The 22,876-nt window shown below is 42.0% G+C and overlaps 2 protein-coding genes across 14 annotated transcripts in view; both read left to right on the top strand.

The window, feature by feature from the left end:
* The window catches only part of LOC101751912 (E3 ubiquitin-protein ligase TRIM39-like), a 42,393-nt gene that overhangs the window by 13,369 nt on the left and 6,148 nt on the right, over positions 1-22,876 (top strand). For 2 of the 7 annotated variants that reach the window (XM_040654241.2, XM_040654236.2), the window contains 7 exons: positions 8,760-8,786; positions 9,215-9,241; positions 9,610-9,636; positions 10,108-10,134; positions 10,870-10,890; positions 11,073-11,099; positions 11,822-12,653. In XM_040654241.2, coding sequence (XP_040510175.1) covers positions 8,760-8,786; positions 9,215-9,241; positions 9,610-9,636; positions 10,108-10,134; positions 10,870-10,890; positions 11,073-11,099; positions 11,822-12,366 — 701 coding nt within the window. In that variant the 3' untranslated portion in view covers positions 12,367-12,653. Of the gene's footprint in view, positions 1-2,720; positions 2,884-3,797; positions 3,931-5,494; positions 5,852-6,488; positions 6,774-7,529; positions 7,629-7,991; positions 8,019-8,759; positions 8,787-9,214; positions 9,242-9,609; positions 9,637-10,107; positions 10,135-10,869; positions 10,891-11,072; positions 11,100-11,821; positions 12,654-22,876 lie in introns of those variants that run through there. The other 5 variants (XM_025145903.3, XM_040654238.2, XM_040654235.2 and 2 more) reach the window with 5 other exon arrangements.
* The window catches only part of LOC121107841 (butyrophilin subfamily 2 member A1-like), a 143,329-nt gene continuing 139,324 nt past the window's right edge, over positions 18,872-22,876 (top strand). For all 7 annotated transcript variants that reach the window (XM_046904836.1, XM_046904838.1, XM_046904837.1 and 4 more), the window contains exons 1-3: positions 18,872-20,262; positions 20,392-20,498; positions 21,934-22,290. In XM_046904836.1, the coding sequence (XP_046760792.1) occupies positions 20,039-20,262; positions 20,392-20,498; positions 21,934-22,290 (688 nt within the window). In that variant the 5' untranslated portion in view covers positions 18,872-20,038. The remainder of the gene's footprint in view (positions 20,263-20,391; positions 20,499-21,933; positions 22,291-22,876) is intronic.

Genomic DNA, 22,876 nt, shown 5'->3' with positions numbered 1-22,876 from the left:
CTTTCCAATGACACCTTCAGGTACCTTGTTATCACTTTGTACATTCAGGAACTTGCTGTCAGATCCTGACTGTAAAGAGTGAAAAGGGCTGACCAGATTCACAAATACCAGCAGATGTTATAGTATTGAACTGGCAAACAGCAATGAAGATAGCAAAGAAAATGACCTGAGGCCTCTCTCAGACATTCTTTCATGCATGCTAGGTTTTCACGTGCACCATCTCAAGGTTGTAAGCAAGAAAGTTTGCAATATCAGCTTTCTCAAAAATGACTTGTCGTCAATATCTTTGTTGAGATTGGTGCAGAGAAAAGCTGCTGACTCAGGGTGACAATGTGAGAAACACGCTCAAAATCAAAAGTTTCTAATCAGGCCAAGATCTCTGTGAAGAGCAGTTTGTTCATTATTGCAATAATGGGTGCACACCCCCTACTGACAAGGGAGAAATTGCACACCAAATCAGTGAAATCCATTCCATTACATACCCTGGGTCCAACGGAGGTAATGCCACTCCTGGCACTCACTGGTTGGGCATCTCAGGCTCACAATCTTCCCAATGCTGCTGCAACCCTATATTTCCATACAACGTCTGTTACCAACCCATCGTTTTTATGCATCTTCTGTGCTTTTTATGGTGATAGGAGGACAATATTTTCAACAATCTACACACTAGTTCTGTCCTGTACTAGACTCTCCCCTACCCTATATAATTACTTTACTTAGTGCCTGTGCCAATTCTACCCAGGTTGGAACACTCCAGTCTTAACTTGACTCTGTTCAGAAGCTTTCTTTGTGAAAAACAACTTATCCTATTCTACATACAGAAATATTGGAAATTTCCACTGTAAAAACACAATCTACCTCTCACAACAATGATGTGGAGTACCAGCTCCATGGTACCACCATATTCCCATCCCTTTGGGGTTATCACACAGTTTGAATAGGTGGTTTCCACTGTGCTCCACAACTATATCTCTTACAGTCAGCACATCACACTCTCCTGGTGTTAGTAACACTGAAAGTTGCCAGTTTGTGTTGCTTAGAACAGACTTCCTGCATATTCACCTCATTCCACCATGTAATTTTCCTCCACACCGTACCTTCTTTTAAGAGAAGAGTGACAGCAGTCACTCAGTTTTCATAACATTTAGAAGCAACTAGGGAGGTCAAACGCTGTCTTACAAAGATCACATCTCAAGAGGTTCTTGGGCTGCTCACTTTTTATAGAGTAAGATGATTGGATCATAGTCATAGCAGCACCCAAGCGGCAGAAAGCAAAGATAAGAACTGGGAGAAAGATGTTCTGCCTGCTGTAAGTGAAGGTCAGGTTCGAGGTCAGCAAAAGGACCTGAAAGTGCACAAGTCCAGTGGACCAGGCAAGGTCAGTTGGCATTGAGAGAATTGGCAGGTGAAGTTGTCAAGCCACTATCCATCATATTTGAAAGGTCGTGGCAGTCTGGTGAAGTTCCCACTTTCAGGAAATGGAGAAATGTAACCTCCATTCTCAAGAAGGAAAAAAAAGAAGACCCAGGGAACAGCAGGCCAGTCAGTCTCACCTCCGTGCTTGGAAAGATCATGGAGCAGATGCTCCTGAAGGCCCAACTATAGCACATGGGAAATAAAGATGAAGTGATTGGAGGTAACCAGCATGGCTTCACCAAGGGTAAGTCATGACTAACAAACTTAGTGGCTTTTTATGGTGGAATTACAGCGTTGGTGGATAAAGGAAGAATAACTGATATCATCTGTCTGGACTTGTGTAAAGAATTTGACACTGTCCTGCTTGACATCCTGGTCGCAGATGATACCAAGCTGAGCAGTGCAGCTGACAAGATAGAGAGAAGAGATGGCATCCAGAGGGACTTGGACATGCTGGAAAGGTGAGCCCATGTCAACCTCATAAAGATCAACAAGGCCAAATGCAAGGTTCTGCATCTGATTCAGGGCAATCCCAAGCACAGATACAGGTTGGGAGGAGAATGGCTTGAGAACAGTCATGAGTAGAAGGATTTGGGGATGTCAGTTGAAGAAAGACTCAGCATGAGCCAGCAATGTGCACTTGCAGGCCAGAAGGCCAACTTTATCCTGAGCTACACCAAGATAACCAAATGGTTTGGTGACCCAGCAGATTGAGGGAGGTGATTCTGCCCTCTACTCTGCTTTAATTAGAGCACACTGTCACACTCCCTTAGACTAGTTTCTCTGTCCCTCCTAGATGGGGATTTCTGATTAATGTACTGTCAGGATTTCTGATAGGGATTGTCTGATTGAACTGTCAGGAAGTCACACAAAAATATGAGCCTGTGAAGTGGGCTTACATGAACCTTATTATATTCAACAAGACCAAGCGCAAGGTGTTGCGACCTTGGCCATCCCAGCAGTGTGTACAGACTGGGCAAAGAACTCACTGAGAGCAGCCCTACACAGAGGCAGCCAAGGAAAATTTGGATGGGCCCTGGGCAACCTGATATAGTGTCTGATCTAGTGGGTAGCAAAACTGCCCACAGCCATGGAGCTGGATCTCGATGAGCTTTAAGGCCTCTTCTAACCTAAGACATGTCTTAGTGAGATGTAATGCACATATGAAAGTGGTTGAAACACAAACCTGTTGCTGCACTTTGGACCTAGGTGTGTAGGAAATGAAACCTTCAGGTATTTCCTGCAATCCTTTGGACTCAAGGACAATAATTTGCTAGGGGCAAAGGTCCAGTCTTTCATATTTCACAACTTCAGTGAGCAAATTAGTGAAGTCTACACTCCATACAGGTATGGAAAATAGAAGTATTCGTGTTCAGGGACTACAAGAGAACAGCAAAGTGACAAACACTCCTCAGTTCTGCAAGACACACTGAATTTAAAATGGATGATTTGGATCTCGCTACCCAGGTAAGGAATGAAAGTCTGCCTGAATCAGTGCGGTGCATGAGTATCAGGGTAGCTGCGTGCTCTTTACAGTTTGCAGGGGGAGATTTCAGCCCTGGATTAAAATGGCTTCTTTCTTGCCTGGATCGGTGGGAGTGCATTTTAGTTTTCTGTGTGTGACATTTTAAACAATTTGCTAAAGGTTGTTTAAGGTCATTTCTTTCTAATACCCTAACATAAAGTTTAAGACAATCTTCTTTCTTAAGAATGGATAAGGCATAACTCTAATCTATTATCATAGTTCTACATCAGAAGCTATCTGCTAGCAACCTTTATTAATGCCTCTGAAACTCTCATTTATTTGCTCAGTTGCTTGAAATAGAGTTTCCTGAAACTCTTCTTATGATCGGGGTTGTGTTAACGTCTGAAATATGCTGATTCTTAAAAAAATTTCCACATATGAGAGAAATCTAATATGCTCTTTCTGTGTCAGAAATACAGACTTGGTTGGTGTATTTCCGGTAGGCATACACAAATACGATTTATTATACATACCATTACCTACATCATCTTAGTTAATGAAGTTTAATAAATCTTGGCTGAGTCTTTTTCCAGATGCTGAGTGGTACAATTCACTGATGCATTCTTTTTCATTTTCATTTATTTTTCCTTTTTCTTTCTCTCTACCTTTTTCTTAACCTTTTAGAAATCCCTCTCTCGTTCTCTGCAGGATAAGTGTATGTCTTAGAATCTTAACATAAGTCATAGACATCCATTCTAAACAGCATATTCATTCATTTTCCTTAATTTCCTTCAAAGGAACATAAACACTTTGAAGAGTTTCTCCTTGTGTCACTCCGTATATATTGATATCTACATAAACTTATGCCTTTATGTCTCAATTCAGTCTTCTAATTTTCTGTTCCATACTTGAAAAGATTACAGGAATGTGGTAAAATTTGTTCTTGATTACTGAAGAGTTCCAAAACTGCGTGGTGATGGCTTCCAGACTTCAGCACACAATGTTTCTTCATATTATACTTCTCCTGCAGATAGTTCATTTGATCAAAGGTAAGTCTGGGTTTTGCTCTAATCCTAATTTGATTTGAATGATTCTATAATTTTCAGAGCTGCTGGATTGACCTAGAACTTGAGGGAAAAAAGAAAAAAAAAAAAAAAAAAAAAAAAAAGACCCAAGAGCCTTTTGTGCTTTCATATAGGATTATGTATAGATTTACAGACTTGTGTAATTGTTCTTCAGGGAGCTTCTTTTCTTTGCTTTGGCTTATTTTTCATCTCAGCTGGCCCTGCCTCTTAATTGGGCTGAGAAACCTGGATTTCTTTGGGTGTTGCCCAAATTTGAGTGATAGAGTAAGGTCTGTAAAGGTCTGGTAGTACTTTTTCCCGTCAAAACCGAATATGTCTGTTATTCCTAAATGGCCGTATTTCAACAAATAGATTGTATCTGAAATGGTACCTGCTTGCTGTGGTGTGTTTCATCTCTAGATGCAGCTACCCAAGTGAAAATATAATGGGCAGCTGATATTAGATAGGCATAATCTTGCCTTTTGAGTTAAAGCTTTACAAAATGATCCTATCTTTCTGCATGGTATGTATGCCATTTCCGCCTCTGAACCTGCCTAGAAACCAAGCACAATATTTCTAGTAACGCTTCCCTGAGCTTACACTGCATTCTGAGTAGATAAGCAATGGTGCTGAAGAATGGCAGAGGACAGAAGAGTTGTTCAGTTACAAAACTGATATAGAATCATAGAATCATAGAATCATAGAATGGCTTGGGTTGGACGGGGGCCCACCCAGTTCCAACCCCCTGCCATGGGCTGGCTGTCACCTACTAGATCAGGATGACCACGCAAACTGTCCTTAAGTAACTCCACAGTTTCTGTGGGCAGCACCTCACCACCCTCTCAGTGAAAAATTTCCCCTTAACGTCTAATTGAAATCTTGCATCTTCAGAATAAAGACATTCCTCATTGTCCTATCACTATCAGACTGTGTAAAAAGTCAATCTCCCTTCTGTTTATAAGCTCCCTTTAAGTGCTGGAAGGCTGCAGTGAGGCCACCAAGGAGCTTTTTCATTTCCAGACTTAACAAAACCATCTCTCTCAGCCTCTTCTCATAAGAGGTGCTCCAACCCTCTGAACATCTTTGTGGCCCTCTTCTAGACTCATTCCAAGAGCTCCACATCTTTCTCATGCTGGGGGTCCCAGGCTTGGATGCAGTACTCCATATGAGACCTAACAAGGGAAAAGTAAGGGGGACAATCCCCACCCTCTCCCTGCTGCTACCCCTCTGTCAGTGCAGCACATAACACTGCTGGTCTTCTGGGCTGCAAGTGTGTATTGCAGGCTTCTCATCCAGCAGAATCCCAGAGTCCTTACCGTAATGGGATTTCTTCCTCTCCATTTGTCTGGTCACATCAGTATTTGATTTCACAGAAGGAAATTATCAAAATAACTCCTAAGATGACATCCTGATTCACAGCATTTTCTGATATACTCATTTTGTCAGAACTGAATGGGTACATTCACAAAACTGACATTACTGCTTGCTATACAAAATGCTAATGACAACATCTGTGACTGGCAAGATTTGAATTTACTTCTTCTTGCAGGCCAGTATAGAATCATACCCTCTTATGATCCTGTGCTTGGAGTTGCTGGAAAAGGAGTTGTCCTGCCCTGCCAGCTGGAAGCTAGGACAATCCCCAAGGAAGTATTTGTTCAGTGGACATTTACTGAAAAATCCCTAAACACAGAAGTGACTACCTATGATGGAAAAAATGCACAAAATCCAGTGAGAGAGAATAAGGCATACCTGGGCCGTACAAATTTCTTTCAGAGTGAAATTAATAAGGGGAACTTATCCCTGCACATGGAAAATGTCATGGTCTCTGATAAAGGAAAGTACATTTGCAGTGTCACTTTGGAGAACTGGTATGATGAAGTGATGGTTGATCTGGATGTGGCAGGTAAGTGGAACGTCAGGTGTTTTTTACTTCTTACTCAGTGCCATTGTACATCTTTGGTAAGGACTATGGGGCACTGTTAGCCATGTGGAAGACCAGCCTACGCTCTGATAGGCCACACTTATTGCCATCTGGACTCTAAAAATATCTTTTTAACATTGTCTTACACGTGGTTATGAAAGCGTGTAAACGGAGCAGAGCAGAATGCCTTGATAAAGAAAGCTGATTTATGTAGAAGTGAGGTAACTGTAGACTGACTGAGAGGGTATTTTGTATTTCATCCTATATTTCTTGCTCCATCCTACACATCACTTTTCTCATAGTATTCCCAGTTATCACAGTATTCCAACTTTAATCTCTTAATGGTGTCATCCAAATCTATTTTAGCAGCAAATTTCCTGACAGTGAAATGTTAAAATTAGTTTTTTCATTACAATTTCAAATTATTTTTGATGACATCAAAAATGCCTGGAAAACAAGTTGTCTTTATAAAGACTGTAAGAGACATGCTGCCTAAAAGCATCTATATCTCTTCAACTCACACACTGTGTTTATTGACAAATCTGAGGAAGATATTTCAAAGATGTGCTGCTCAGTCAGAGAATATCGCATTGCCTATTTGTTTCTTACTTTTCTATAGCTCAAAGTGAAGAGTCTGAAGTTTTCCTGGATGGCCACGTGGGTCAGGGCATTGGCCTCACCTGCAAGTCGCAGGGATGGTTTCCACAGCCTGAGGTAATCTGGCTGGACAGCAAAGGACAGACACGGAAGGAGAAGGTGGTCACACAAAGCCTGCAGACTTCTTCGGGCCTTTTTGATGTTGTCAGTTCCATGACCCTAGAACCTGGATCCGACATGGAAGTCTCCTGCAGAATAGTCAACGATCTCCTCAACATAGCATGTGAATCCCGAGTCCTGATTTCAGGTAAGTGACACTGTGGGCTGATATTTGTGAGGACCAGGTTACAGGCTGCTGTCCTGCATCTCTCCATTTGTGCAGGAGAGATTCTGGATATCCACCAAAGACATAGATGGCATGTGCTAAGAAGCCTAACGTACTAAGAAGTAAAATTTCATATTATTCATTAAGTTCAAGATGCATCTTTGCAATAAATTAGTCAGTTCTCATTAATCATCACCTGAGAGCACTGCAATGATTTGGAAAGGGAATGATTTAGAAGTGCTGGTAGGAAATGATGAAGGTTAATTCTCAACCCCTTTCTCTCCCTGACAACAGCATGATTACTCTGCGCATCAGCAAGTGTCACCCTCCCATTCAGATCTCTTCAGATTTCCAAAGTAAAGCAGAAAAACAGAGGAATCCTTTTTTTTTTGGGTTTTTTTTTTTTTTTTCCATCTGAAATACCACTGTAGATGATTCTCCTTTCCCCAGAACTTCATCTATTAGGACAGTAATTAAAATAACGTCCTCAAATGGGCATCTTAACACACATTTCTTACATAAAGGTGGCATCTCCAACATATCTCTGTCACTTTTTATCTGGCAAAGCAACAGGGAGAATTGGAGGGCAGCTATAACTGTCACAGGTGGCAAGAAGAGGCCAAAAGGGATACACTGCAGCAAAAACGACGGCAATAAATCTGTACACTTTGGACACTGGACATGCCCTAAGCTCTTTCACAAACATTCATTGAAAGGAACACTGTTCATATTTTACAGATGTCTTCTTTCCATCCACTTCACCTTGGATGACTGCCTTCCTTGCAATTATGTTTTGCACTGTGGCTGTTATCGCTGCTATAGGCTATAAGCTAAAGAGTAAGTATGTCCACCTACATCTGCTGACATGGATGTTTCAGCCACAATGCAAATTGCAGTTAATGAAAACTGAAGTGGCATACCAACATGCGTATGAGAAAGAAACAGACAGGAATGAGATGGAGAGAGGAAAAAAGTAGTTGGTGTGTGCAGTAGGTGTGTGTGTGAATGTACAGAATGTACTTCAAAAGGTTGTTTTTGTGATAAAATTGTATGTGTTTACAAATGTTAAACAGACACCTTTATGTGGCTAAGCTTTAAAAGAGGGATTTCTGAAAGAAAACTCATTGCAATTATACTGTGATTATCTCAGTGGAGTCTTTTTCTTGGGGAAATAATTAAAAATTCTTCTTCCTTTTCCAGTTAATAGTACAAGAAAACAAAAAGAAGGTGAGTAACGAGGAAACTAAAGAATCCAACTAAAACCTACTTTGGGAGAATAGTCTCAATTTTGGAGCTAGCAACAGTCTCAGAAGCATTTTCCTAAACTACTGTTCTGATAATAATGCAGGAATGATCAATACTGAGACACTTCAGTCTTGTAATGCATCAAGGTGAAGTGTTTCCTTTTTTTTCATCAGCTACAAGTACTGCCACTGCTGCTTCAGCACGGAGTTTTGCTCTCATCACTCACAGGCAGACCTACTTGTCAGTACAGATATACCCTTCCCTCCAGTGACACAATCAAGTCAACAGTTTCTGTAGCTCCATAGGCATGAGCAAACTGTGCTCACTCATGTGTTCCCTGAAACAAGAGTTAGTTACATACTGACTGTAAATATCAAATAATGAATCCAATATGAAGACCTAGTATTAATCAGCCTGCCTTCTTGTGTGAGGAGGTTTTCCCTGCCATAATATTTCTCCAGGTAGGAGGTAATAGCAGGCTTCCTTGGTGAATGCCTGACAATATTCCTGTTCCAGTAGCTCATGTTTCTTCAGGTATTTCTAAGATGCCCTGCTACTGAAATACTCCCCTGTTAAAATGTCTTAGTTGATCTGCAGTGCTCATGGGTTCAACTCGCTTGGAGCATTTCAGATTCTTCTAGTCCTGTTAATTGTTTTGTGATGGTGAATTTTTAAGTGAGTAATTAATGTTACAATTTTTGTTGTCTGTTGTTTTCTTCTTAGAAACAACGAGGGACGATCTGATAAAAAGTAAATACTCCTTGTCTTCTATTATTAGATGTGTTCTGTCGGAGAACAGACATAAACAATATGAGAAGGTTATTACTGGGGATAGTAGCTGGTGGGAGGAAGGGTGTGTGGATTTCCTATTTGTAATCAAAGGGACATGACAGGCAACTAGATGAGATTGAGATATTCAACAGGTAGGTGCCTTAAAGAGACCATATGAATGAATCCTGGTTGTTCCGTTCTGTCTGGAGTTACCAAGTTGTCATCTGGCTTCTTAATTGCCCATGCAGCATATCCTTCTTTTCCTCACTAGATAGACTGGAATCATTTCAGTTGGTCCTATGTAAAAATATTATGGAGGAAATAGCATTCAAGAACAACGAGTCACATTCGGTGTGCGATTTGATACTGAAACAGATACAGTGATAATCCTATGTCATTTCTTTCAGACAAAGAGGATTTGGAGAAGGACTTAGGTAAGAATATGGTTTTGATAATTCTTCGAGTACTTCTAGTCAGCAAGCTTTACATCCCCAAAAGAGCAATGAGATGTAGATCATCTTGATATGAAGTTTTTCTGGATGTGACTGCTCCCTTTCTCAAATGTAATTGTGACCAGTGTTGATGGCTGATCATAAATTCAAAGATTCAAAATGCCATTACGATCCATTTCCCATGAATATTTTGGAGCTTTTGTCATTGAGTGCAATGGCATAATTTTAAAGCATAGCTGATCATCCTTTGGACTTTTGTAAAAAAAACCAACTGTTCAAGTCAGTAATATTTTCTTTTTTCTTTTATTATTCTCTTTCCTTTCTTATTTGTTGCCTGTTGGTCTACTTAGATGCACGTGAGAAGATGCACATTGCAGGTAAATAAATACACCAACCAAGACAGTTTTAATGCAAACTTAGAAGTAAATGAGAAACAAAATCAGCTATCTCATTGAAAATGAAGATAACTTCTTTCTAGTTAAATGGTTATAACTTCCAGTAAGTGGCTATGACCTCTAGTTCAGTTTCAATCACTGCTTAGATTATTAGATAGCATGGCTGTGCTTCTGTGAGTCCTGTGATACTTTCTCTCTTCTCTGTAATCCATCCGCCTTGAGTCTTGCTGGCCATACAAGAGTTTCTTGAAGCTCTAGCTAACAACTCCTGTGATTTTTCATTTCTTAGTCAAACCTTTAAAATATGATTGACAATATTTATATGGCAAATCTCAAAGGATACTTCATCTCATGGTTGAATTCTCGACATGTGAATCATTCGCATCATACCTCAACTCTGAATCTTCATCTCCTTGAGATTCCTTCTCACTTATTAAACCCGTTGTTTTGCAGGATGCTCGGATATAGAACGTAAACTTGGTAAGAGAACATCTTCAGTAAATCTTCTTCTTGCAAACCTTACAAAAAACATGCAAGCATTCAGATCAACATGAGGAAGCCATACCTGACGATGAAGGGATTGCACAGTTCTCATCACAGTTCAGTTCACTTTCCTTCTTCAGTATAGACATCAAGAGACATGTTAAGATATTTCTGAACTGCGAAAAATCGTTCTTGCCAGAAGCTGCTCTACCTAAAGCTAGGATAGATCTACAGGCAACCATAATGTGTTATGAGTTGTTTCATTGCAAAAAGACCTGGGGGTACTGGTGGATGAAAAGCTGGACATGAGCCAGCACTCCGCCCTCACAGCCCAAAAAGCCTACTGTATGCTGGGCTGTATCAAAAGATGCATGACCATCAGGGGTCAGAGGAGTTGATCCTGTCCCTTTGCCCTGCGATAGTGAGGTCTCACCAGGAGTACTGCGTCCGGATGTGGAGTCCTCTATACTGGAGTGACATAGACCTGTTGAAGCACATCCAGAGAAGGGCCACTAAAATGATCCACAGAATGGAACACCTCTCCTGCACTAATTCAATATGTGCTAGTGCTTACGTGTTGTGCAGCTTGGTCTTCTGTGGGCTGGGTTTTTCCAACTTTGAAAAACTGAACCACAACAGAGAAAAATCTCATAAAATTATTACTGGTGTTAGTAACTAGAACAACCTTTCAATATAACAGATTTTAATAACTAGAATATCTTTATCTTTCAGGTAGAATAGAACTTGAGTTGGGTAAGTCATTTAAGAATTTTATTTTCTTGGAATACATACTGGTGCTTTAGATAAAATCAGGCCTTGGGCAGAATCTCAGTGATGGCAATAACTGCACATCACAAGGCAACAGAGTACAGGCTGACAAGTACTGAACTGTGCATGAGATTCACAAAACCCTTCTGTCTCGTTTGCTTCTGCAGATTTCTGGAAAGCTTGGGACAGGGCAGGTAAGCAGACAGGAGAAAGGGTGGGCAAATGGTGTATTTCTCTGTCCAGATTCTCCTGAAATGACATTGGCATGATCTTAGAGATCGGCCAGCTGAGCTGGAGTCACAGGAATAAGCCTTCACTTTAACTGGATAAAACAAAATGAGGCTTGGATGTGGCTATTGGAAATACTGAGAAAAGAAGTTGCAGAAGTGTGTTCATGTGAGGTCTGAATGTACAATAATAATAATAGCAATCATCATCATCATCATCATCATCATAGAATCCAAGGATCATAGAATTGCTCAGGTAGGAAAAGACCTTAATGGTCATTGAATCCAACCACAACCTAACCAAACTACCCCAACTCCAACAACGCTCCGCTAAATCATGTCCCTGCGCACCAGATCCAAACTGTTTTTAAACACATTCAGGGATCGTGACTCCACCACCTCCCTGACATAATGGAAAAGTGAAAGAGAGATTAATTATAAAGTGTGTGAAAGATGGTGAGAATCACTTGGATTTGTCCTCAAGAGAGACATCATAGCTATGACAGCTCCAAGGGACTTGTAGGTTCCTACATCTGCTGTTTGCCCTGTTTGGGGAAAATGTTTCAACTCTTTGTCAAATCATGCCATGATTACTGAAACCATGAAACACTTCAGCCCATTTCCCACTACAATGGGGAAATGTCCCTGAAACACTCTGTTCACTGGATCATTCTCATTTTCCCCTCCAGCTCCCATCACTGTGAGTCCTGAATGCCAGCTCCTCGAGCTCCAGGTGCCTGGGGCTCCAGATTTTGAGGACAACGCATGTGAAGCTGCTGACCTGAGCAGTTCCTCCACAGTGCCTGTCCTGGTGGCAAAGGAAGGGTTTGCAGCTGGGAAACACTACTGGGAAGTGGATGTGGGCCAGCAGCAGGACTGGGTGCTGGGGGTCATAAGACAGAAAGGGAAACAAGAGGAGCAAGGGACAATTGCTAGGGGGGACTACTGGGCACTGCACAGATCCAGGGGAGTGATTAGCTCTATCCAGGGAAACAGCAAGCCTGAGAAGAAGGATATGAGTGAGACAGTGATTGGTGTGCTTCTGGACTTGGAGGAAGCACAGATCTTCTATTATGGTGCAGAACAGAGGAGCAACATGTTGAAAATACTTATAAGCTTTGGGAAAGAATCTGCAGAAATGTTCTACCCTTTTCTATCAAAAGGGGAAGGGAGATTCAAGCCTGTTTGCCATCAAAATATTCCTGTTCCATTAAATATTCCACAAAATCATTGAGACTTGACAGGGGACTGACAGTTCAGTCAAAGGTAGAAGGGAAAAATTACAAACAAGCATCAGCATAATGTAAAACTAAATGAGTAAGAAAGATGTCGATGAGAATGGCACTTATTTTTACGTCATAACTGCTAGCTGAAAGCACTTCAAACAACCTATAGCTCTTGTCAAATCGTCTTTCTTACTTGTGTTTAAGTTTGATGGAATCCATCCCGTTAGGCAAGCCCAATTCCAATATATGTGTATCAAGAAAAGAAATAAATATTTTCTGATGGAAAAAAAAAGCATATTTAAAAGTATTTTATTTCTTAAGCACATTGGAATATTTATGGTAAGATACACTGCTGTATGACTGCGGTGCCAGCCAGCGGAGTGACTGAGAGTCCTACTGTCAGCAGGTGGTGGGACTCGTGGGGTCTTAGGCTGGGATGCTGGCTACACGGATTGGTATGAGTGGACTGGGTGCAGCTACTGGAGTTAAGCCAAGGGTGTTCGGTGCAGATGTGAGATGAGCTACAGGAGTTTGCAAGGGTCCTGGTGTCAGTGGTTGATGAGCAGACTCTAGGACTCATGAGGGCCCAACGGTCTCAGATCCCAGAGTGCTGGCCTCTTTGGAGATCGATGAGTGGGCTGGGGGTCTGCTCCTGAGTCATGCTGAGGCTGTAGACTGCAGTACTGCTACTGAATTTAGAAGGGCCCTAGCATGACGTACTGGAGAAAGTAGGGGTCTTCTACTCCCAGTCATGGGATGGGACTGGGATGCTATCCCAGATACTGATGGGACTGGTGTGATTGAGGCAAGTGTCTCCATCCAGCATCAGGAGAAGGTCACTGGGTCAAAGTCCATGAGCTGGGAGTCACCTGCAGAATGCGCCAAGTATGTGTATCTTTCCCAAACTGAAGTGTGTGGGGTGTGCGTGTGTGTTGACTAGGAAAGTTTAAGCTGGAACAATCAGCAAGAAGTGGGGGGCCTCAAGTCTGGGTAAGGCTATCGCTTGGTTGGTGGGTCTGTGCAGGTACACCCAGCGGAGCTTGCAAACATGCTGTACTTGAGGGTCAAGTGTAAACGTGCATGTTGGAAGAGAACTTCAAGATTGGCTAGATGGCTAAGTAGACAACCTTAATTCCCACAGCATATGGGAATCAAATCTCTCCTCCTTGCTGGGCATCTGGCTGATCACACCAGTCTCTGTTATGCTCTTCCCATCTTCAGACACATCTAGGATGATCTGTGTCAAGGATGTCATTTAACGCAATAAGGTCATTTCTTAAGTACTAAATAACAAGAGGGCTACCGCTTTTATGCTTTCTGTTGGTTGACCCTCTGCATTTATTCCCCTGCCTTGTCATCATCTCCACTCCAATAGGCCTAGGAAATTTCTCTGCCCAGGATGTGTCCACTTTCTGGCCAGCTAAGTCTCCCTTTTCCCTTGTCTCTCACCTACTGCATATGGAGACAGTCACCAGCATGCAGCAAATGCAAAGCAACTTGCAGAGATTATCTCTTGAACAGTGACATGAAAGATCAGTGAAGAATGTAAGGAGATTTCAAGACTTACACTTAATCACTTAATCAGTGAAATTGTACAGTAGCAACCAGAGAATGAGTCATGCTTTGGAACGCAGCTTCTCTGGACATGAAGCGAGGAGAGAAAGCTGACCATTCATGAGTGTGCTGGGCAGCAGCTGCTGCCAGCAGTGAGGATAAGGGCTCTCAGGGCAACTGACCTGTCATTTCCAATTCAATCACTCAATTCTATACACTGCTGACACTGTCAGTGGAAATCTAGACAGTGATTTGTTCTGTTCATCCTACAGTCAGCAGTGAGTCTGTTCATTGGAGGCAGCAGCGTTTCTTGAACACCCTTATTTGATGCCCTGAGACATCAGGATTGGTAGAAGTGATTCAGGAAACATGGGATGTTCTGTTGATTCTTTTTTTTTATTTCTTTAAACATCGGCATGACTCTGGAAACCATGATTATGAAGGTAAAACATGCCAATCTCCTTCATACTTGTGGCTCTCAATGCCCATTCAATCATTTATAACCACATTTCATGGAGCAGTGGAGTTTCTCTGAGACACTAGATTTCTGTAAGATTTCTGAAAAGAGTTGGATTCTTTTCTCCAGGGATAGTCAAACATCGATGCTATATAGAGGGCACTATGGTGTGTTGGGCCACAATCAGAATTTGAATGAAGCTGGTGTCTTTGAATCACTGCAGTATTAGCATATACGGACTACTTGGATATTCTCCCTGGTCTCTGACTTGTTCATTCATACTTTTACTTAGAAATCATCCTACCACATGTCACGGAGTTATCTAGATCAATCTATGCCCATGACAGGGGGGCAGTAGGCCCGTGGGCCACCTGGCTCCCCAAAATGGGAAGGGAAAAGGAAAGGGGTAAGGCAACGGGAGCAGGGCTCAGAGAGGGGAAAGAAAATAAAATGGAGCAGAGACAATGATCTAAGGAGGAAAACTTATTTTACTAACTATGATATTGGAATGCAAGATAACACAATATAATACAATCTAATTGGAATTGAGGCTAATAAATCAAATAAAATGAGAGAAAAAGTTTGCAAAACTGAAAGGCCTACTTGAATGAAAGTGCATGGCTTGGAAGCACACCCACCCCTCTGCCTGACAACGAGAGAGAGCGGGCCAGCCAGATCCCGTGACTTCCGTGATGTATCTTCCTTCTCTGACTGTGAGGTTCTCTGGGATAGGTAGTTCTTCTTCACTTTTGAGAAGCAGGTATCTGGAAGGTTGCCAATCCATGCAACTGGAGTATTAACCCTTTAATTACCCATGCTGTACATGATGTTATGAAGTGGAATACCAATAGCAAAATTACAAAACCATGGCACTGCGTAAGGGATTCTGGCAACTGCCTGTTACATTAAGAGATAAGCACTCAGTTCTATGCTGCAAGTCCGCTCATGTCCAAATGGACTCACACTCCCACCCTTACCGAGTCTTGTTCTGTTCCATGAGATCTCTTATGGCAGGTGGAATGAATTGCGCTGTTCATTGAAGCCACAGATCACAGATTCGTTTGGATCACCATTGATAATTGCTACGTCAGCAAAGCATGTGTGAGAACCAAGAATACGAATAATACAGCTGACCACAAAAAACGTTAAATTTTGAAATAGCTCTATAGAGATTCCTAAGTTTCCTGAGGAAGTACTTCTTACAGCCAAGTGCTGTATCATACAAGATGTGTACCTAAAGCAGAAGGGGAGGTGGGAAGAGAAATTCAATCTCTTGATTGAATACAGAAAGCAGCGATGACCTCCCAACTTGTCTGCAATGGTATTTTGCTTGAATTCCTTCTCTTCTAAGCCATTTTTATAGGATTTTCTTCTTTTTCATATAGACTGATTTACCAATAGGTATCAATGCATATTTGTTTAAGGATCAATATATTGATTTAGCAAATTGAACTGACGTGTGCTGCTTCTAAAATTTTCCAGTTTAGCTTTGCTTGGTTTATGAACACTCTTGTTTTGCATCATCTTTACTTCACTGAAACTCCAAAGCCACAACAGTCCACTTCTCATCCACGCTGTATGTAGTGGGAGCATCTTTATATCCATCACGTGCAAAGTCTCATCTTGGGTTTCATAAAAACTGTTTTGAGTTACAGTGTAGCAAGATAAAAAGTTGTTCATTGTGGCATAACAAGCAAAGGAAAGCAGGTGGTTGTACAGCTACACGTGCCCAAAGGGACATCGGCATACATCAAGGAGTTGTTGGAGGAAGAATGACTACATATGACACTTCCAGGAAAAGTATTACGTATATATGTCTTTACTGTTTAAATATTGAACCTGAACTCCAAGAGCAAGCACTAGATTTTTGAAGTCATCTGATACATATCATGAACTAATGGAATGCCTGTTCTCCAACACCACACTGGAGATGGAGAGTTCTCTTCCCAGAATTTCCAATGATACTTTCAGGTTCCTTGTTGTCACTTTGTACCTTCAGGACCTTGTTGTCACACCTTGCCCATGAAGGGTGAGATGGGCTGACCAGATTCACAAACACCAGCAGATATCACTGTCCTAAACTGGCAAAAAGCAATTAAGAACACAAAGAAAATGGTGACCTGGGGCCCCTCTCAGGCATTCTCTTATGTATGCTAGACTTGCAGATGCACTGTACCAAGGTTGCAAGCCAGCAAGTTTGCAATATCAGGTTTCTCATAAATGACTCGTCATGGGTATCTTTCTTGCAGTGGCTGCAGTGGAAAGCTGCTGGCTCAGGGTGATGACCCTGCAGATTACCAGTTCCATGATATCACCAAATTCCAATCCCTGCATGGTTATCACAGAGCCTGGCTTGATGGTTTCCACTCCACTCCACAGCTATATCTCTTACAGTCAGCACATCACGTTCTCCTGGTGTTGGTAACATTGGAGGTTGCTGGTTTCTGTTGCTTAGGACAGACTCCATGCATAATCACCACACTTCTCCTTGGAGGTTTCCTCAATACTGTACTTTCTCTTAAGAGGTGGACATCTCAATAAACCACCTCCAATAATCAACCCCATGACTACAGACACACAAATTTCACCGCATTTAGAAGCAACTGGGAAGGTCACATGCAGACTTACGAAGATCACAGCTCAAGGGGTTCTTGGGCTGCTCACTATTTCTAGGGTAAGAGGACTGGGTAATAGTCATAGCACCACCCAAGCGGCAGAAAGCAAAGATAAGAAGGGGGAGAAGGAAGTTCTGCCTGCTGTAAGTGAAGGTCAGGTTCGAGGTCAGCAAAAGGACCTGAAAGTGCACAAGCCCAATGGACCAGGCAAGGTCCATGGATATTGAATACTGATGGGTGAAGCTGTCAAGCAACTATCCATATTATTTGAACAGTCGTGACATTCTGGTGAAGTTCCCGCTACCTGGAAAAGGGCAAACAGAACCTCCATTTTCAAGAAGGAAAAAAAAAGAAGATTCAGGGAACAGCAGGCAAGTCAGTCTCACTTCTGTGCTTGGAAAGATCATGGAGGAGATCCTCCTGAAGGCCCTACTGAAGCACATGGAAAATAAAGATGAAGTGATTGGAGGTAACCAGCATGGCTTCACCAAGGAAGAGCAACTGATACCATCTGTCTGGACTTGTGTAAAGCATTTGACACTGTCCTGCTTGACATCCTGGTCGCAGATGATACCAAGCTGAGCAGTGCAGCTGACAAGATAGAGGGAAAGGATGCCATCCAGAGGGACCTGGGCAGGCTGGGCAGGTGAGCTCATGTCAACCTCATAAAGATCAACAAGGCCAAATGCAAGGTTCTGCATCTGATTCAGGGCAATCCCAAGCACAGATACAGGTTGGGAGGAGAATGGCTTGAGAACAGTCATGACGAGAAGGTTTTGGGGATGTCAGTTGATGAAAGATTCAGTATGAGCCAGCAATGTGCACTTGCAGGCCAGAAGGCCAACTTTATCCTGGGTTACACCAGGAAAAGCATGACCAGCATGTCAAGGGAGGTGATTCTGCCCTTTACTCTGCTCTCATGAGACCTCACCTAGTGTACTGCATCCAGTTCTGGGGGCCCCAATAAAGGAAGTACATTGAGCTGTTGGTCAGGCGCAGAAGAGGGCCACAAAGGTGATCAGAGGGCTGGAGCACATCCCCAGAGATGTTCAAGGCCAGGATGGTCGTGGCTTTGAGCAATCTTGTCTAGTGGGAGATATCTCTGCCTATAGTAGGGGGAATGCAGCAAGATGATCTTAAATGTTCCTTCCAATGCAAACCATACCGTAATTCTATTTTGCAAGAGAGTGATATCAGTCCTGAATAAGGCCATAGGCATAATGTCCAGGCGGAAGGAAGAAGCTGGGGATAGGGAGCAGGGTGAGCACACTGTCACACTTCCTCAGACTGGTTTCTCTATTCCTCCTTGATGGAGATTTCTGATTGATGTAAAGGTTGTCAAGAAATCACACAAAAATATGAGCCTGTGAAGTGGGCACACATGAACCGGAACTAGGCCAAGTGCAAGGTGATGCAACCTGCTCACGGCCATACCAGCAGTGTGTACAGACTGGGTGAAGAACTCACTGAGAGCAGCCCTGCACAGAGGCATTCAAGGCCGGTTTGGAGGGGCTCTGGGCAACCTGATCTAGTTAGTGGAAAAACTGCCCACAGCCAGAGATTTGGAACTTGAGCACTGAGGCCCCTTCCAAAATCAGACATGGTTCAGTGAGCTGCACTGCACATACACAAAAGTCTTTGTAACACAAACTTATTGCTGCACTTTGGATCTAGGTGTGTAGGGAAATCAAACCTTCAGGTATCTCCTACAGTCTATTGGACCCAAGGGCAATAATTTACTAGGGCTGAAAGTTCAGTCTTTCATATCTGTCGACTTCAAAGACCAAATTACTGAAGTCTACTCTTTGAATAGACATGCAAAATGGGAGTACCTACGTTCAGGGAATATAACACTGCAAAGTGACAAAGAGTCCTCAGTTCTTCAGTACACGCTGAATGTAAAATGGATAATACAGATCTTGCTATCCAGGTAAGGCATGAAAGTCTGGCTAAAACAGTTCTGTGCACAGTGATGTTTCAGGAGTGGTTTGCATATGCATGGAGGTAGCTGTTTGCTCCTTACAGTCTTGAGGAATTAGATCAGTCCAGAATTAAAATGGCTTCCTCCTTGGATGGATCCCTGGGAATACATTTTGGTCTTCTGTGTGTAACATTTTGTAGAATTTGCAAAAGGTTTTCTACTACCTTAATGTAAAGATTAAAATAATTTGCTTTCTGAAGAGTAGATAAGACATTAATCTAATCTATGACGATAGTTCTACATCAAAAGCTATTGGCTAGCAGCCCTTATTAAAAAGATTAATCACTACAATGCTCCTTTATTTGCTGGGTTTCTGAAAAGAGAGCTAACTGAAATCCTGTGATGGCTGAGATTGGGTTGAGCAGCATGCTGATTCTGAGATATATTTCCACATATGAAAGGAAATTTCCCTGCTCTTTCTGTGTCAGAAACATTGACTTATTACATCTTTATTAGTAGGCATACAAATACATGATAGATTAGAAGATATAACTGAGCCATTGTTGGCTCATATCTCCAGGCTAATTCTTTTCCTATCTGCTAATTGGTACAAATAAGTGATGCATTTTTCTTTTTTTCTATTTTATTTTATTTTATTATATTTATTTTTTATTTTAATGGAGACAGGTGTATGAGACTTTAGCTTTATTTGGAGGGGTACAAATCAGAATGAAGAAAAAAGCTAGTCACATAGTGCTCAGTATTATTGTTGCAGCTTCTAATCCTTTTCATTCTTCCTTCTTTCCGTCAGTCTAGATCTTGGTAAAGCTCAATTTGCTTTCCAGTGTACAGTTCATACTTCATCCGAAAAAGGAACGCATGAGTGCAGATTACAACCCCTAGCATGACATTTCTTGCTTCCACTTAGTCTTTTAACAATTCACCTTTTTCTTTTGTTAGGAAGGCAGAAATGCACATGTTACCTATCACAAGGATGTAAGCACTGTGCATGTTCTACAGGCCCTGCATATGGATGCTTTTGGGTGCTCAAGAAACCAGTCCCTTCCAGTGCTGAGTTAGGAGAGCTTTGATATGAGTAGACTTGGTTGGACTGAATTTATTTCAGAGGTCATATGGGAAGTTCTGGATCAGGAAGTTTTCCTGTACAGCAGTTGCCCGATAGTCTTGGAGCCAGGCATGTAAAACGCTCTGAAGATCCACCACAGTGTTCCTCTAAGTCTTTCAGCAATACCTCTCTTTTTCTCTGCTGGACAATTACTAGTCTTAGGATCATAACTTCGTTATTGACTTCTGTTCAAAACAGCTTATTCATTCACTTCCTTAGATTCGTAGAAAGGTACCTAAACCTTTTGAGAATGTGTCCTTTTGTCACTCCATTCACAGAGTTCTATGTATACACAGAAGCATATGGCTCTAGTCCTTGACTCAGTCTTTTAAATTTCTCTTCTATTCTGTGCTTGAAAAGATTACAGGAACTTGGTGAGGTTTGCCCTCCAGGTTTTGCTTATCAGTCACTTCCAAACCTGCAAGGTGATGGCTTCTGGATTTTGGCACGGAATGACTTGGTCAAAGGTAAGCCTGGGTTCGATTCTAATCATAGCTTCATTTTAACAAAGAAAATAATTTTCAGACCTGGTGGATAGAAGCAAACAATCAAACAAAAAGCCACTGAGTTCAGTGTGTGTTCATTTGGGTTTACAAGTAGACTTAGTGACAGCCAATGACTGCTTTTTTGGGAGCTTCATTTCATTGCTTTGTAGACCTTTTTTTTTTTTTTTTTTCAGTTGAGCTGACCCTGTCACTTTATCAGGCCAAAAAAGCCTGGCTTTCTTCCAGGAATTGCCCACTTTTGAGTGGCAGAATGAAAAGTGAGATCTGTAAAGGACCTATTTCTTGCTGTTCTTGCTGTTACAGATGAAGAGTGCTGTATTTTCAGAAGTCGTCATATTTCAACAAATAATCTATATTTGAAATGAAATGTTCTTTCTGTGCTGTGTTTCAGCTCTGAATGCAGTTATCCTCGTGAAAATATTATGTGCATCTGGTACTAGGAATGCAAATCTTGCCTCTTGAGATAAAAATTTACAAAAGAATCTTATTATTTTGGAAAACCACTGAAAACCATTCCCTCTAGTCCTGTCACTGTCATACTGTGTAAAAAGTCTGTCTCCCTCACATTTTATAAGCCCCCTTTAAGTACTGAAGGGCCACAGTGAGGACTGCCTGGAGCCTTCTCTTCTTCAGGTTAAATTAACTCAACACCCTCAACCTTTCTTCATCAGAGATGTGCTCCAGCCCTTTGACCATTTTTGTGGTCTCCTCTGGACCTGTTCCAAAAGCTCCACACCTTTCCTGTGTTAGGGTCCGCAGACCTGGATGTAGCTCTTCAGATGTGGGCAGAGTAGAGGGGGACAATTCCAACCCCCTCCCTGCTGCCACCATTCTGTTGATGCAGCCCAGGGTACCATTGACCTTCAGGGCTGCAAATGCACACTGCTGGCTCACATCCAGCCTTTCATCCACCAGGACCCCCCAAGACCTTCTCAGCGGGGCTGCTCTCCAAGGATTCTCCTCCCAGTCTGTACACATGGCTGGGACTGACACGACCAGGACGGAACACCTTGCTCATGCACTTGTTGAACCTCATTAGGTTCATGTCCAATTATTTGCTCATCAAATAGACCAGCCTTCTAATCTGCATGCCTCCAACTTAGAGATAAGAAACTTTGTTGCTACATGCTCATGTGGGCCTAGAGAGATGTGATCTGAATACTTTAATGGGATTTCTTCCTCTCCATTTGTCTGGTCCCATCCATCCCTGCTTTTACTGTGGGTGAACATGATTTTTGCCCTTGAGGTAACATCCTGATCCACGGCATTTTCTGATATATTCATTTTGTCAGGACTGAATAGGTACATGCACAAAACTGATGTCACTGCTTCCTATCCTAAGTGCTAATGAGAACATCCATGACAGGCAAGACTTACCATCTATGTCTTCTTGCAGGCCAGTTTAAAATTATGCCTCCGAACAAGCCAGTGGTTGGAGTCATTGGAAAAGGAGTCGTCCTGCCCTGCCAGTTGGAAGCTAAGACAGTCTCGGAGAGACTTCTTGTTCAGTGGATATTCACTGGAAAGTCCCCAAACATTGGTGTAACTACCTATGATGGAATAAACACACTAAATCCAGTCAGGGAGGAAAAGACATACCAGGGCCAGACACATTTCTTTCAGAGTGAAGTTAATAGGGGAAACTTATCCCTTCACCTGAAAAATGTCATGCTCTCCGATAAAGGGAAATACATCTGCTTTGTCTCTTTGGAGAACTGGTATGATGAAGTGGTGGTGGACCTGGATGTGGCAGGTGAGTGATATGTCAGGTGTTTGCACTTCACTGAGGTGTGTATCACTGGTAAGGACTATGGGGTACCAACAAGTCAGACTCAAATAATCTACCCATAGCCATGTGGAAAACTCATTCCCACTCTGTTAGGCCATCATTATTGCCACCCGACCCTGTAAAAGTGCCTTTTTTACTTTACCTTACACTTGAGTTGGAAAAAATTTAAAGGTGACAAAAATGAATCCAGCACTAATGCAGGCCTATTCATGCAGAGGTGAAGAACTTGAGGCCTGACAGAGACCGCACTTGGTACTACAGCTCTTTTCTCTTGCTCTAGCCCTACTTCTGCTCAAGCATCAACTATTTGATGTCTGGTATTCCCATTTTCATCTGTTCATGATCTCATCCAACCTTGTTTTAGCTGAGAATTTCCAGTCAGCAGAAAGATGAGGGTTTTTTCATTGTTAGTTCAATTAATTGAGTTATCAAAAATCTGCAAAAAGATCTGTCTCGTTCAAGACTGTAAAACACATGCTGCATGCAAGTGTCCCATTTTAATGCCACAAAGGAAGACCAAGAATTAGTTGGTCTTACCAACAATTTAGTG

Source organism: Gallus gallus, chromosome 31 (assembly GCF_016699485.2).
Source record: "Gallus gallus isolate bGalGal1 chromosome 31, bGalGal1.mat.broiler.GRCg7b, whole genome shotgun sequence".
NCBI lineage: Eukaryota > Metazoa > Chordata > Aves > Galliformes > Phasianidae > Gallus > Gallus gallus.
The sequence above is the reverse complement of the archived record's forward strand: the minus strand, read 5'-3'. Positions and strand labels throughout refer to the sequence as shown.